This window comes from Phascolarctos cinereus, unplaced genomic scaffold, assembly GCF_003287225.1.
Source record: "Phascolarctos cinereus isolate Bilbo 61053 unplaced genomic scaffold, phaCin_HiC Scaffold_5;HRSCAF=322, whole genome shotgun sequence".
NCBI lineage: Eukaryota > Metazoa > Chordata > Mammalia > Diprotodontia > Phascolarctidae > Phascolarctos > Phascolarctos cinereus.
In genome coordinates this window covers 365,931,153-365,944,596 of record NW_027555958.1, presented here as the reverse complement: position 1 = coordinate 365,944,596, position 13,444 = coordinate 365,931,153, and the positions used below count along the sequence as shown (strand labels likewise).

The following is a 13,444-nucleotide window of genomic DNA, read 5'->3' as shown; positions in this document are numbered from 1 at the left end:
CCTTCATTCTAAGGAAGGGCCCAGGCTAGCTAACCTTTATTCCTCTCCTAATTCTGCATCTGACCCTTACTTTACCACCATGTGGATACCTCCCCTCCAACTCCTTTTCAGCTGCCTTTTATGTGCTGTGTTTCCCCCATTAAAATTTAAGCTTTTTAAAGGTAGGTATTGTCTTTATTTTTGCTTGTATTTCTATTCCTAGTGCTTATTATAGGGCCTGGCACATAGAAAGTGCTTAATAAATGCTTATTGACTTCACTCTACCCAAGCCATCAGAGAAGGTAGTGTCAGGTCAGCACCTGGGCTCTTCTAGAGAGACGCCTGTTACTGGCATACCCAACAACATCTGTTGTGCAGTTATCAGGCTCAGAGCAAGGAACAGAGTTAACTCAGGCTTCAGAGCTTTGTAAAGAGGAGAGGGGGAAATGAGGCAAAGGCAAAACCACCAGGTGACTGAGCCAAAAATCCTGGAATTTCTGAAGATGATAGGACCTAGTCATAGCATTTATATCCAAGACCAAGCACAGCCTGCCCACACCATCCAAGGGTATGGAAGGGAACAATTTCTGACCCAGTCACAGAACCCCAATAAAGAAACTGAGGTTGGAGATAGAGATTCTGATCTGTCAGAAGAAGCCCAAGTAGGGCTTCAGAAAAAAAAATACCCAGGCTATAAGACTTAAAAGAAGAAGTGAAATGACATTAAATGTAATTAATGACATTAAAAATGTAATGTTAAAGGAAATGAGCCAAGCAGCAAAGTACGACAAGGAATATTAATAGCTGAGTCAGTGAGTAAACTTCCCAGTGACTTCATAATCCAGAGCTTTTAGGTCTAAAAAAAAATTACTACAAGTTGCCAAAGAGAAAGATTTCAAGGATGAAAGAACTTAGGATCACAGAAGAATTGTCAGCTGCCAGAGAGAAGAGCTTAGAATACAGTATTCTAAAAGGCAAAAGATAAAGGCATATAATCAAGAATAAACTATGTAGGAAAACTGCATGTAGTCCTAAAGGGAATAAGATGGATCACTAATGAAGTACAGGACTTCTAAGTATTTCTGATGAAAAGGCCAGAACTGAGTATTGACTTCAAAATGCAAAAAATAAAAGACCCGGAGAATAGTAAATATATTGATCACCTGGAAGAAACTGTAAGATGATGATTGTTTTTATTCTTCATAGGGTGATCAGAAACAAGTTTGCTCCCAGAATTCTAATGTCTTCAGGTTATTGAGAAAGTTAAGTAAGACAGGCAAAATGCCTTTGTGTGGTTTTGTTCTCCTTTAATGGTGTTAGGAGCAGAAGGAGAGAGAAGGAAAGAAGAATATATTAAGAGGAAAGAAAGAAGGGGAAGGAACTCACTTTTTCACAAGGTTAGGGTACAAACATGGTTGTGTGTGGGAAAAATGGTATCAGATGAACCTAACAGATGAAGGGAGAACACATCTTTCCACACAAAAGTGGTACCTAAATACATTAAACTCAGCAGGGAAATAGGTGAGAGATGTGGACAAGGGGGCTCAATAGGTGAGGAAGTAGTCATAAACAAAACAAACTCCGTTTTTTAAAGTGCAGAATAAAAGGTGGAATAAAAGGAAAGAAAGTATCAACCTATGAGAAAGGCTGGTTATTGAATTCTAGTTTTCAAAGAATTGAAATTGAGAATTAACTAGATGATCTTGGAGAAGCAAATGCTGAGTGTGCAGGTTGCAGAATGTTAGAAATGAAGAACTGAGTAAGAGAAATACAGTGTAAAAGAAGTCAGTATTATAAGTCCTGGGAAAAAAGATGAGCTGGGACAGTCTGGGAATGAGATATGTAGATCTATAGAAGAACTTTTAAGAAGCAAATTTCCCATTTTAATTTTTACACTTGTAAATATTATTGAATATGTGAATTTGATATGAAATATGTGATATATTTGAGTTTAAAAAACTTCCTAGGAATGAAAACTATTTAGAAATGAAATGAATTGCTTCTGGAGATAGTGAGTTTCAGCTCCTTAGAGGTCTTCATCAGACCCTTTATGACAGTTGTTGATAATGTCATTGTTCAGGTGCAGCCTAGACTAAGTGGATTTTAAGGTCCCTTGTAACTTTTAGGTTTTCTCATTTTGTTGTTTTGGTAAATTCATGCTTTCTAAGGTAATTGTTTTTCTTTCAACCACTCAAGAATAAATATAGAAAATAAATCATATTACGTGTATTATTTGTCAGGAAGGAAGGAAAAAATAGAATATGCTCTTCTCTTGTCTAGGTGGTAGCAGTGAAACAGCAACTGGAGAGAAATTCAGACGAGTTTAAGCAGAAGCTCTGCAGAACTGAACAAGCATTGCAGACAAGTCAGACAAAGGAAAATGAACTGAGGAGGAGCGTAGAGGTAAGCGAGAAGTAACTGTCATGATGCACCATGGAGCAGACCCCTGGGGTCAGTGATGAATGTTTGCATATTTTGCTACAGCTGTATTTATAGGGGGCAGCATTTTTTCTTTTTTCAGATTTATTTTCTGTGTATCTTAGAACTGTGGGTTATGTGTTTTCAGGCAAAAAGTAGCACAGTAAGTTTACCAAAACATGTGTTCATCTCATGACTTATAACTTGAAAAAATTACTAATGTTACTATAGAAATTATAGAAATACATAAGTTACATTAAAAGAGCATAACTTTTGTTTATATTAAGTGCCTGACCTTTTGAGGAGGGAGGTAAAAAGAAAGTTTGGAAATATAAAAGATAAAAACTCATACAAAGTAATAGAAATTCCAAGAACTGTTATTTCAGTTGTCAAATAGAAGAACCATGTTATTGAGCTGCTTTTCAAAGTCCCTTTACTGTTCAAGGCACTCTTTGGGTACTACTTCCTCTTTGAAGCCTAAGTGGACCCCTCTTGCTACTAAGGGTCTTCTCCTTCCTTGTGTTACCTTGTACTTATCCATATACCAGCTCTTAAAGAGCAAGGACTGGGTCATTTTGTTTTTGTACAAAGTTCCTTGCATGTAGTAGGATTTAATGTTTTATTGCATTCAGTTGAATAGAAACCTCATAGATGTAAATGGAACAGTGGCTTACGTGAACATGGTTGTTAAGCATGAAATTCACTGTTAAAAGTTGGTTTAAAATAACCTTATGGTTTGTACAGTGTAGGAATTTAACCTTAGTACTTATTATGAGTACCATTTAACTTTAGTACTCAGTGTAAGTGCCATTTCTCTAGTGTCAGCGTGGCTTTCTTTATGTTATAAGTTTGGTTAGTAGAAAAATTCTCAATTGCAAGTGTATTAGGAACAACTTGGTGTGTTTTTTTAGGTATGATTTTCTACTGACATACTTTTAATTGATAATTCATTGGTTTTATGCAGTAGACCTGGGAGTTTTATTTTGTGGCTTTAGTCATTTGGAGGCAGTTAGTAAACTGATGCAATTTGGAGAGAACTGTGAATCAGTATTGAAATTGTTGAAACATAATTTTGAAAGAAAGGAATAGCAAAAGAATGGCACTTTTTTTCTCTATTGAAGAACTTCTGACAGTTTCAAGGCGCAGTGGATAGAGCTGTGGTCCTGGACTCAAGAAGACCTGAGTTCAAATCTGCCCTCAGGCACTCTTTAACTGTGTGGCCCTGGCCGAGTCACACTTTGCCTCTGTTTGCCTCAGTTTCTTCATCTATAAAATGGTGATAACAATTATAAAGCACTTTGACCAGTGCCTGGCACATAGTAAGCGCCATGTAATGTTAGTCATTATTATTAGCGATTAAATAATTTTGAAGAGGATTCAGTTTCCTAACTAAACTAAATGATAGTTCAGGTACTTTGTTTTAGCAAGCTAAGATTTTCCCTGAATTATTAATTGTTGAGAAACATGGAAGTTTAAAGCTATGAAATATGCATGTTAAAGAAAACCTTAAAATCTTTGTGCCCAAGAAATATAATGTTAGGATAGAACTAAGTGGTTCCTGAAGAGTGTTTTGTATGGAGAAGTAAGTGAAAAGCTGCCAAACTCAAAGTAGAGAAAACTTCAAATCATATGTTGGTTTCATTAGCAAACATTTTGAAATGGAAGTGTTTGTTTCAGGAAAACAAATGTTTGCCTTTTGGCCAGGGGGATCTAGTGACAGATGCTTCTGCTGACATAGCCACAGGCAGATTGGCACCGAGCAGTGTCCTCTGTGAGCTGTATTTTGAGGCCATCATCATGTGATGTTACTGGCTGTTGGTGAAAACATTTTGTAAAAGTGATCGATTGATTAGGATGGTTAAAACACTTATAAAATTTGTCTGCTTGGCCAAATCATGGTGGCAGTTTAGGCATTCTTGCAGTTTTTTTTTTGGATTCTTTTTTATATCTTAACTTGCCCAACATATGATTTGCTGGTGTAGATAGCTAGCTGCAATTATACTCTAGTTTCAGATGTTTCTAATGTCTAAGAAAAAACTTTCCTACAAAACCAAATCCAAATTTTATATGATAATTTAACATTGTTTCCTTATACAATGGTATAGGGTTTAGGGGAGATTGATGACAGATTAATTGTACTTTGAATTATGATTTGGGATTGAAAAATGATTTAACAAGTTTTGCTTGTTTGCTTCTTTAACAGCTATTATGCCCCTTGGTTTTTGCTGCTATAATGCTAATAATCATTTTTACCACCAGCAACAAAACAAATTGAGTACAGGAGGCATATTTTATGTAGAGTAAATATTTTAAATGCTGAATGTCTTTCTGTCCTTTTGATCTTGGTAATTGCATTTAAAATTGTGTCTAATTCTTAGTAAGTGTAAAGTTTAATATACTTATAGATTTATGGATACAGAAATAATATTAAAGTTCTACTGAACATTTTCTTGTCCCTATTCAGTAAATTAATGTGGTACTTAACAATGAGAAGCTATCAATACCAGAAATGCAATTTAGTGGTTTAATTATGGATAAAGTTACCCTGTAGTATCAAATCAGATATAATACAGAAATAACTATTCAACCAGGTTGCAGTGCCAACTCAGTAGCATTATGATGTAGTGCAGTAAAATGCTATCATGTTGACAATCCAAATCTATGAACATTTGCCTGGGGACTTTTCCAGGCATGGAAATCTGAATGACTGAGTACTCTGAGGAGTTTGTCTTGGCACATAAGAATGGGTGAGATATATAGGAAGAAAAATAACCCTTCCAATCCCCATTTCCATGATGATGCAGCCTTTCTCCATCAGGAGACATTAAATTTTATTCATGGATGGAGTTGAGAAGTACCAAATAGAAACTAAAATTTGTCTTCTTTAGCCTTAGGAAATGATGCCTCCCTTGTTTCTCCTAAAAATAGTTGAATCTGGGTAGTTTTGCTTGCTGAATACTAGTGCTGGCACATAGTTATAGGGATTTTTGTTGTGTTTTTCCAGGATAGTACCCAGTTTTGCAAATTATGTGAGGATGCCTAGGAGAATATATCCTTGTATACTTATCTCATTGTTATTGACAAGCTACCCAATCAAGTCTAAAGTAGCTACAGCCACACTGAAACTAATTGCTTATGGATGCCAGCCTGAAATTGTATTTTCAGATGTTCATTTTTGTTAATCTTGCCCTTTTAAAATTCTTGGATTTCATAACAACTTTATATCCTTATTAAACTATTGGGCCCAAGATTAGCTTTATACTTCTTATAAATAAGAGTTTGATGAGGTAATTCCAGAAGAGGGAGAACTGAAAATGAAATTATCTTATGTTTGAGATTGACTTTTTTCAACAAAGCTTTTGGGAAAATACAGATGCAGGTAAAATTCTTTGTGCATTAATATGTTAGCTTTTCCAAATACATTTACTTCAGACAGTCTCTCCTCATCCCTATTGAGACCTTTGGAACAAGTAACATTTGATATATTTGCATTTCAGGATAAAAAATTATTGCACAATATTAATATTTAGTTTATAGTTCAACAAAACTTCAAGCTCTGTTTAACAACTGGATCATCCATTTATTCTTACTATTAATCAGAGAGGTCCAGCTAATGTTTAAATGTTGGATTGAATAAGGAATATTGACTTTCTCGGTTTAGAGGTGTGTTATTTGTGAAAATTCCTATTATGTAATGATTGAACTATACTTTTCTAATTATTTGTTATAAAATTTTAATTTTACCCAGAAACATCATCAGCCAGATAATGTTGACAGTCTGAGTTGATACTTTATCCCTGAGATACCTGAATTTAATGTAGTGTTATTTTCATGAATAAAGGGATGGGGCTAGGAAACAAATGATTAAAGTTAGATCAGATTTCATCCTAGTAACAAAATTAAAAATATATACTTGAAAAGACAGCTGCCAGTAAGTTTCCAAGTACTTTTCCCTAGTCATCCTCTCTTTTCTTGCATTTGGCTTTCCTACATTGGTACCCATCTGCTGGTAGTAACTAGGCTGATAATTGAAGGCAGTATTCCAACAGAGCATTGCCAGCACCATCTGTTATCTAATAGCGTAGCAGCGTGTTGGGGGGAGGGCAGTACTTGTATTTTTTTTGAGAATCATTTTCATTTCATTTTTTGAATATGGTCTTGGTGAGACATTTAAAGTACAGTTGCTAACAAGATAAAACTTAGTTTAACTGTTTCACAGGTACCTGTCTTATCTTTCCAACTTGATTATAAACCCCTGGAGGGAAGATGTTGGAGTAAGCATTAAATCTCGGTAACTTTTCCATGTTCATGTCCAAACAGACATAAAATAGTGCCCCAAAACAAATCCTAGAACAGCAGTACCAGCAAAAAGACAGGGTGAAACAATCTTTTAGCCAAGAAATTTGGAAGATTGGCAAGGAAAGTGTCTCACTTGGGTAAAAGGGGAATGCAGTGTAGGACGGGAAGCATCCCAGTAAATCAGCAGCAAGTTGCACCTCAGCAAACCAGTAGTAGATCCTGATCCCCAGTGTGGTGGAGCAGGCAAACGCCAACACCAGGACCCCTCCCCCCCCATGTGCCTTAGCATAGCCAGGGAAACTGGCAGACTCTAGCTCTGATAACCACCATGTGATTCAGCATATTCCCAAGCAAACAGGTAGCTGTCAACATTGGGTCCCCGCCACATGCTTCAGCGTAGCCCTGGAGAAATATAGAAACACTCCATTGGCCTCAGCACACGCCATACACTAACAGGACCCCGGCTCAGCACTTGGTAAGCTGCCAGACCCCTGTGGCCTCCAGCAGCACCAACTACTCCCTACTACACCCCCTCAACCCAGCATTAGCCATGAGGGCCTCAGAGCTACGTCAGAACAGCACCAGGTAAACTACCAGGACTTACAGCCCTTTCCACCTAGGGAGGAGAGCTCAAATTTAAAAGAAAGGAAAAGGGCCAAAAAAGATGAGTAAAAACAACAAAAAAAGAATCTGACCATAGATAGTTATTGTGGTGACAGGGAAGATCAAGACACAAACTCAGAGGAGGACAACAGTGTCAAAACACCTATGGGCAAAGCCCCAAGGAAAATGGGAAATGGTCTCAAGCCCAGAAAGAAATTATAGAAGAGTTCAAAAAGGAAATTAAAAATCACATAAGAGAGTTAGAAGAAAAATTGGGAAAATAAGTGAGAGTGATGCAAGAGAATTATGAGAAGAGTCAACAGCTTGGAAAAAGAAAACAACTACATAAAAAGTAGAATTGGTTAAATGGAAAAGGAAGTACAAAAGCTAACTGAGGAAAACAACTCCTTAAAAGTTAGAATTGGGCAAGTAGATGCTAATGAATCTATGAGACATCAAGAACGAGTCAATAAAATTCAAAAGGATGAAAAAATAGAAGAAAATGTAAAATATCTTATTGGAAAAAACTGACCTAAAAAATAAATCTGAGAGAGACTATTTCAGAATCCTTGGACTGTTTGAAAGCCATAACGAAAAGGAGGACATAGAAGACATCTTTCAAGAAACGATCAAGGAAAACTGCCCTGATATCCTGGAACCGGAGGGCAAAATAAGCATTGAAAATATTCACCAATTACTCCAGGAAAATGATCCTAATATGAAACCTCCAAGGAACATTATAGCCAAATTATGGAACTATCAGGTCAAAGAAAAATACCTCAAGTGGCCAGAAGGAAACACTTCAAATACTGGGGAACAACAATCAGGATTACACAAAACTTAGGAGCTACAACGTTAGACGATCAGATGTCATGGAACATATCCCAGAAGGCAAAGGAGCTAGGACTACAACCAAGAACTACCTACCCGTGCATATTATTGTGCATAATACTTCAAGGGAAAAGAGTGATCATTCAGTAAAATAGAAGGATTTCAAAGCTTTCATAAGGGGAAGACCATTATTGCACAAAAAATTTGATCTTCAGTATCAAGATCCCAGAGAAGCATAAACACATAAAACAAAAAGAAAATTAAAATTTAAAAAATTAAAAAGCTTTTGCACAAACAAAAGTAAAAAGCTGGGAAACAGTCTTTACAGCAAGTCTCTCTGATGATGGCCTCATTACTTAAATATATAGAGAACTGAGTCAAATTTATAAGAATACAATTTTCTGATGAAATCAAAAGTGTTTATAGGCGTATGAAGAAGTGCTCTAAATCATATTTTGATTAGAGAAATGTAAACAACTCTGAGGTACCATCTCACACGTATCAAATTGGCTAATTAAAAAAAAGGAAAATGATAAATATTGGAGAGGATATGGTAAAATTGAGTCACTAATGTGCTGTTGGTGGAGTTGTGAACTGATCTCCAGCCATTCTGGAGATCAATTTGGAACTATAGCCTAAAGGGCTATAAAACTGCATACCCATTGACCTGGCAAAACTGCTACTAGGTTTGTATTCCAAAGAAATACAAAGTTCCTACATGTGCAAAAATAAAGTGGTCCTTTTCCTGGTGGCAAAATATTGGAAACTGAAGGAATGCCCATCAGTTGGGGAATGACTGAACGAGCTATGCTGTGTGAATGCAATGGAATGCAATTGGCAGTAAGAAATGAACAGGCAGATTTCAGAAAAACCTGGAAAGACATGTATGAGCTGTTGCAAAGTGAAATGAGCAGAACCAGGAAAACATTGTACACAGTATCAGCAACATTGTGTAATAATCAGCTATGAATGACTCAGCTCTTCTCAGCAATACAATAACCTAAGACAAGTACAAAGGACTTGGGAAGGAAAATGCTATCCACATCCAAATAAAGAATTGTTGATGGACTCAATGTAAATTAAAGCATACTTTTTTCACTCACTTTATTCTTTTTCATGTTTTTCCCCCCTTTTGATCTGCTTTTTTTTTTTTCACAACTGTGACTAACATGAAATTATGTTTTACAAGATAGCACGTGTATAGCCTATATCAAATTGCCTACCATTTTAGGAGGGAGATGGAGGGGAGAAAAACTTGGGACTCATAATCTTCTAAAAATGAATGCTAAAAATTGTTTTGACATGTAATTGGGAAAAATATTATTAAAAATAAATAATCAAAAAGTACAGTTGAAGACCTAAGCATCATGATAAAGAAACATGGAAAGTGTATTTACTTAAGAAATATGAAGTATTTGGTTCTTTCTGTTTCGTGGTGGTATAAGCCAACTCTTACCACCTGGACACCATAACAAGGTTATCTTGCAGAAATAGAATCCATATCTACACTTCCTTATTAGAGTAATTAATTTTATGTTTCTCCTTTAACACATTATCTAAAAATATAACTAATGGACTTAAGTTTTATTTCCAGTTCAAAATTTCCTTCTGCCCTCCAAACTCTTCCCCCACCCATTGAGAGGACAAGAAATACTATACCCATTATATATATGAAGTCATGAAATAATTTTTACATTAGCCATGTTTCAGGGAGGAAGAAAAGGTAAAAAGAGAGAAAATGAAAGAAAATAAGCTTCAATCTGCACATAGTTTATCACTTTCCTTTCTGGAGATGGATAGCATTTTTTATCATGAGTCCTTTGGTATTGTCATGGATCGTTGTATTGCTAAGAATAACCAAGTCTTTAACAGTTGATCATCATACAGTATTGCTGTTGCTGTGTACAATGTTCTTCTGGTTTTGCTCACTTTGCATCAGTTCATATAAGTCTTCCTAGGTTTTTCTGAAGCCATCTCCTTCATCATTTCTTATAACATGATAGTATTCCATCACAGTCATATATATGTGTGTGTGTGTGTGTGTGTGTGTGTGTGTGTGTGTGTGTGTGTGTGTGTATGTATGTATGTATGTGTATATCTCATAAGTTGTTCAACCATTTCCTAATTGATGGTCATCACCTCAATTTCCATTTCTTTGCCAACACAGAAAGACCTGTTACAAATATTTTTGTATACATGGGTTCTTTTCCTTTGATTTCTTTGGGCTACAGACCTAGTAGTGGTATTCCTGGGTCAAAGTGCATGCACAGTTTTATAGCCCTTTGGGCACAGTTCCAAATTATTCTTCAGAATGGTTGGACTAGTTCTCAGCTTCCACCAGCAGTGCATTAGTGTCTCTATTTTTCCACATCCTTTCCAGCATCTGTCATTTTCTTCTTCTGTCATCTTAGCCAATCTGATGAATGTGAGGTGATACCTCAGAGTTGTTTTAATTTGAATTTCCTTAAATTTTTAGTGATTTAGAGTATTTTTTGTGTGACTATTTATTGCTTTGATTTCTTATGAAAACTCATATCCTTTGACCAATTATCAGTTGAAGAATGGCTGTTATATAAATTTGGCTCCATTATATTTGGGAAATGAGATCTTTACTAGAGGAAATTGCTACAAAAAAATTTTTTTCCCCAGTTTCTTGCTTTCCTTCTAATTTTGGCTGCATTTTTAATTTTTAGTTTTTTGGTGCAACCGCTTTTTAATCTAATGTAATCAAAATTAGCCATTTTACCTTCTGTGATCCTATTGCTTGTTTAGTCATGAAATTTTTCTTTATGTATGGATCTGACAGGTAGTTTTCCCCTTCGTACTCCTCTAATTTGCTTATGATCTCACCCTTTATATCTAAATCATGTACCCATTTTAACCTTATCTTGGTATAGAGTGTGAGATGTTGGTCTATGCCTAGTTTCTGCCAGACTACTTCCTGGTTTTCCCAGCAATTTTTGTCAAATAGTGAGTTCTTGCCCTAGTAGTTTGAATCTTTGGGTTTATGAAACACTGGTTTACTGTGGTCATTTACTATTATATTATGTGCCTAATCTATTCCATTGCTAACCCATTGCTCTATTTAAAACAACCAAAACAATAACCAGCATTTTGTGTTTTTATCAATGTGGGAACGTCTGGTTTGGGTATCTATCATTATACATAATTCCCATCTTTTTAACTCAGTCCTTTATAGCTGCCTTTATAATCCTTTATAGTTATGTGACTTAACCATTGTTACACAGCCAATAAATGTCATAAGTGAGATTCAACCTAAATCTTGCTGATTCTGGAGGCAGGTCCTATCTCATACTTAGCCCTCAAAATTTACTTTTGTGATGGACTTTCAGAAAAGTTCACAAGATCTCATAAAAAAATATTCATTATAAAAATTGTTGTATGTCCAGAGAAAAGGAGGGGGTATATTCTTTTCCTGGATAAAAGTTTTATAAGTATACAGTATTAAGTTTTGTTTTATTATTCTTTGAGTTTTTATTGTAGTCTTTGTGTATATCATTTTCCTATTTCTGCTTACTTTACTTTTAATCCATTTATAAAAAATATCCCATGGTTCTCTGAATTCCTTTATTTAGTTTCTTGTAGCAGAATAATACTCCATTATTCATATGCCACAGTTTGTTTAGATATTCCTTATTCCCCCTTCATTCTCAATACTTTGCTAACATAAAATTGCTACTATAAATATTTTGATATATAATAGGCCTTTCTGTATTTGATCTCCTTGGAGGAATAGGTTCCTAGCAGAGGAATCTCTGGTTCAAAGGGTATGAATACTTTGGTTACTTTTATTTCATAATTCCAAATTATTTTTAGTAATTATTAGACTAATTCAAAGCTTTTACAACTGTATGTTTGTGTGCCTGTCTTTCCATAACTCTCAAGGGACTTTTATTTAATTAAGTACCAAAATAACATTGTCATTAGGTGATTTCACTTAGTGACTCCCCTATGTAGGTTCTGATAATCGCATTATATCAAGTTTCACTAAATTTTATTCTTTCCCAAATGAATGCAAGCAACATAAAGCAATGTAGTTGTGGGATTTATATGTATTTAGGAGTACCTATGGTATTTGCCTTTTGAATGCTTTACATCTGGATTCTTTCCATTCCCTAAGGAAAGCTCAAGTAGCCAGCATTTTTTTCCCTGTGGTACTATATAGATGAGAAAAGACCTATCGTCAGATCCCATGTCCTGTGCTTACCTTTCCTTTCTATTCTTAAGGCTTATTGTTTAAATTAAGGTGTCTGCCTTCAATAAAGAACATAATCTATACATTTTTATTGAGTTGGTATTCATCGGTCACAATTTCATATCCCAATGCCACACCCACATAGTAGCTGTTATTTCAGTTTGTGGTGCCCACATTATTAGTCACGAAGAATTAATTTCTTACATTCTTTTAGAAAATACTTTTTTTCTTATTATCAAATTTTATTATCAATATTTTAGGAAATGATGCAGGAAAAACAACTTTTCAGTCATCAGTTAGATGAAAGAACAAGAGAAGTCTACCAACTGGAGGAAGAACTCAAGCAAACCAAACATTATCTAAAGCAGAATCAGAATCTTGCAGAAGAAATGAAAAGTAAGTTGCATGACTGTTTGTTTTCACTTTTATGGTGAGTCAGTGGGGTTAAGTGACTTGCCCAGGGTCACACAGCTAGTAAGTGTCAAGTGTCTGAAGTCGGATTTGAACTCAGGCCCTCCTGATTCCCAGGCCAGTGCTCTATCCATTGCGCCATCTAGCTGTCCCTGAATGACTGTTGTATTTGGTATCTAAGCTGTTGTTTTCACTAAGAGAAGACACAAATCTTTGAATATCCTGGAGATATTCAAATTGTTAAACTATAAAATTGTAAATTGTTAAAGTTTGCCTTGGGACAATGGTCTTGGTTTTTGGTTAGGAGTAGGGAAGAGAATGAGACATCGGTGCACATATTTACATGTAATTTATTTAAACAATTTATGTTATGACAGTTGGGATTATTTTAAATTAACTATCCCCAAATGGTTGATTTGTAGTTCTTTGAAAGCAAAATGGTAAAATCTTCCAAACATAACTATATCATCAGTATATCACTTTCCCCATGATACTGTTTTTTTTATGTCTCAAGTGTGTTAGTTATGCTAACGCTGTTCATTTCATCTTTCATTACGATTTTTCTTATGAATATTGGAAAAATCAAATCAATACTATTTTTTATTGATTTCATTCTGTATCACTGTGTGCTATTTTTGTAACTGCCTAAGTCATGTTTCATTTGTCTTAGAGTTAAGTTTGGATATC

General features: G+C 35.3%; 1 protein-coding gene across 1 annotated transcript in view; it reads left to right on the top strand.

Moving 5' to 3' along the window:
* Positions 1-13,444, top strand: part of CENPF (centromere protein F) — an 84,360-nt gene that overhangs the window by 36,396 nt on the left and 34,520 nt on the right. Inside the window, 2 exon segments of the mRNA XM_021007830.2 lie at positions 2,260-2,382; positions 12,607-12,742. Of these exon segments, the coding sequence (XP_020863489.1) occupies positions 2,260-2,382; positions 12,607-12,742 (259 nt within the window).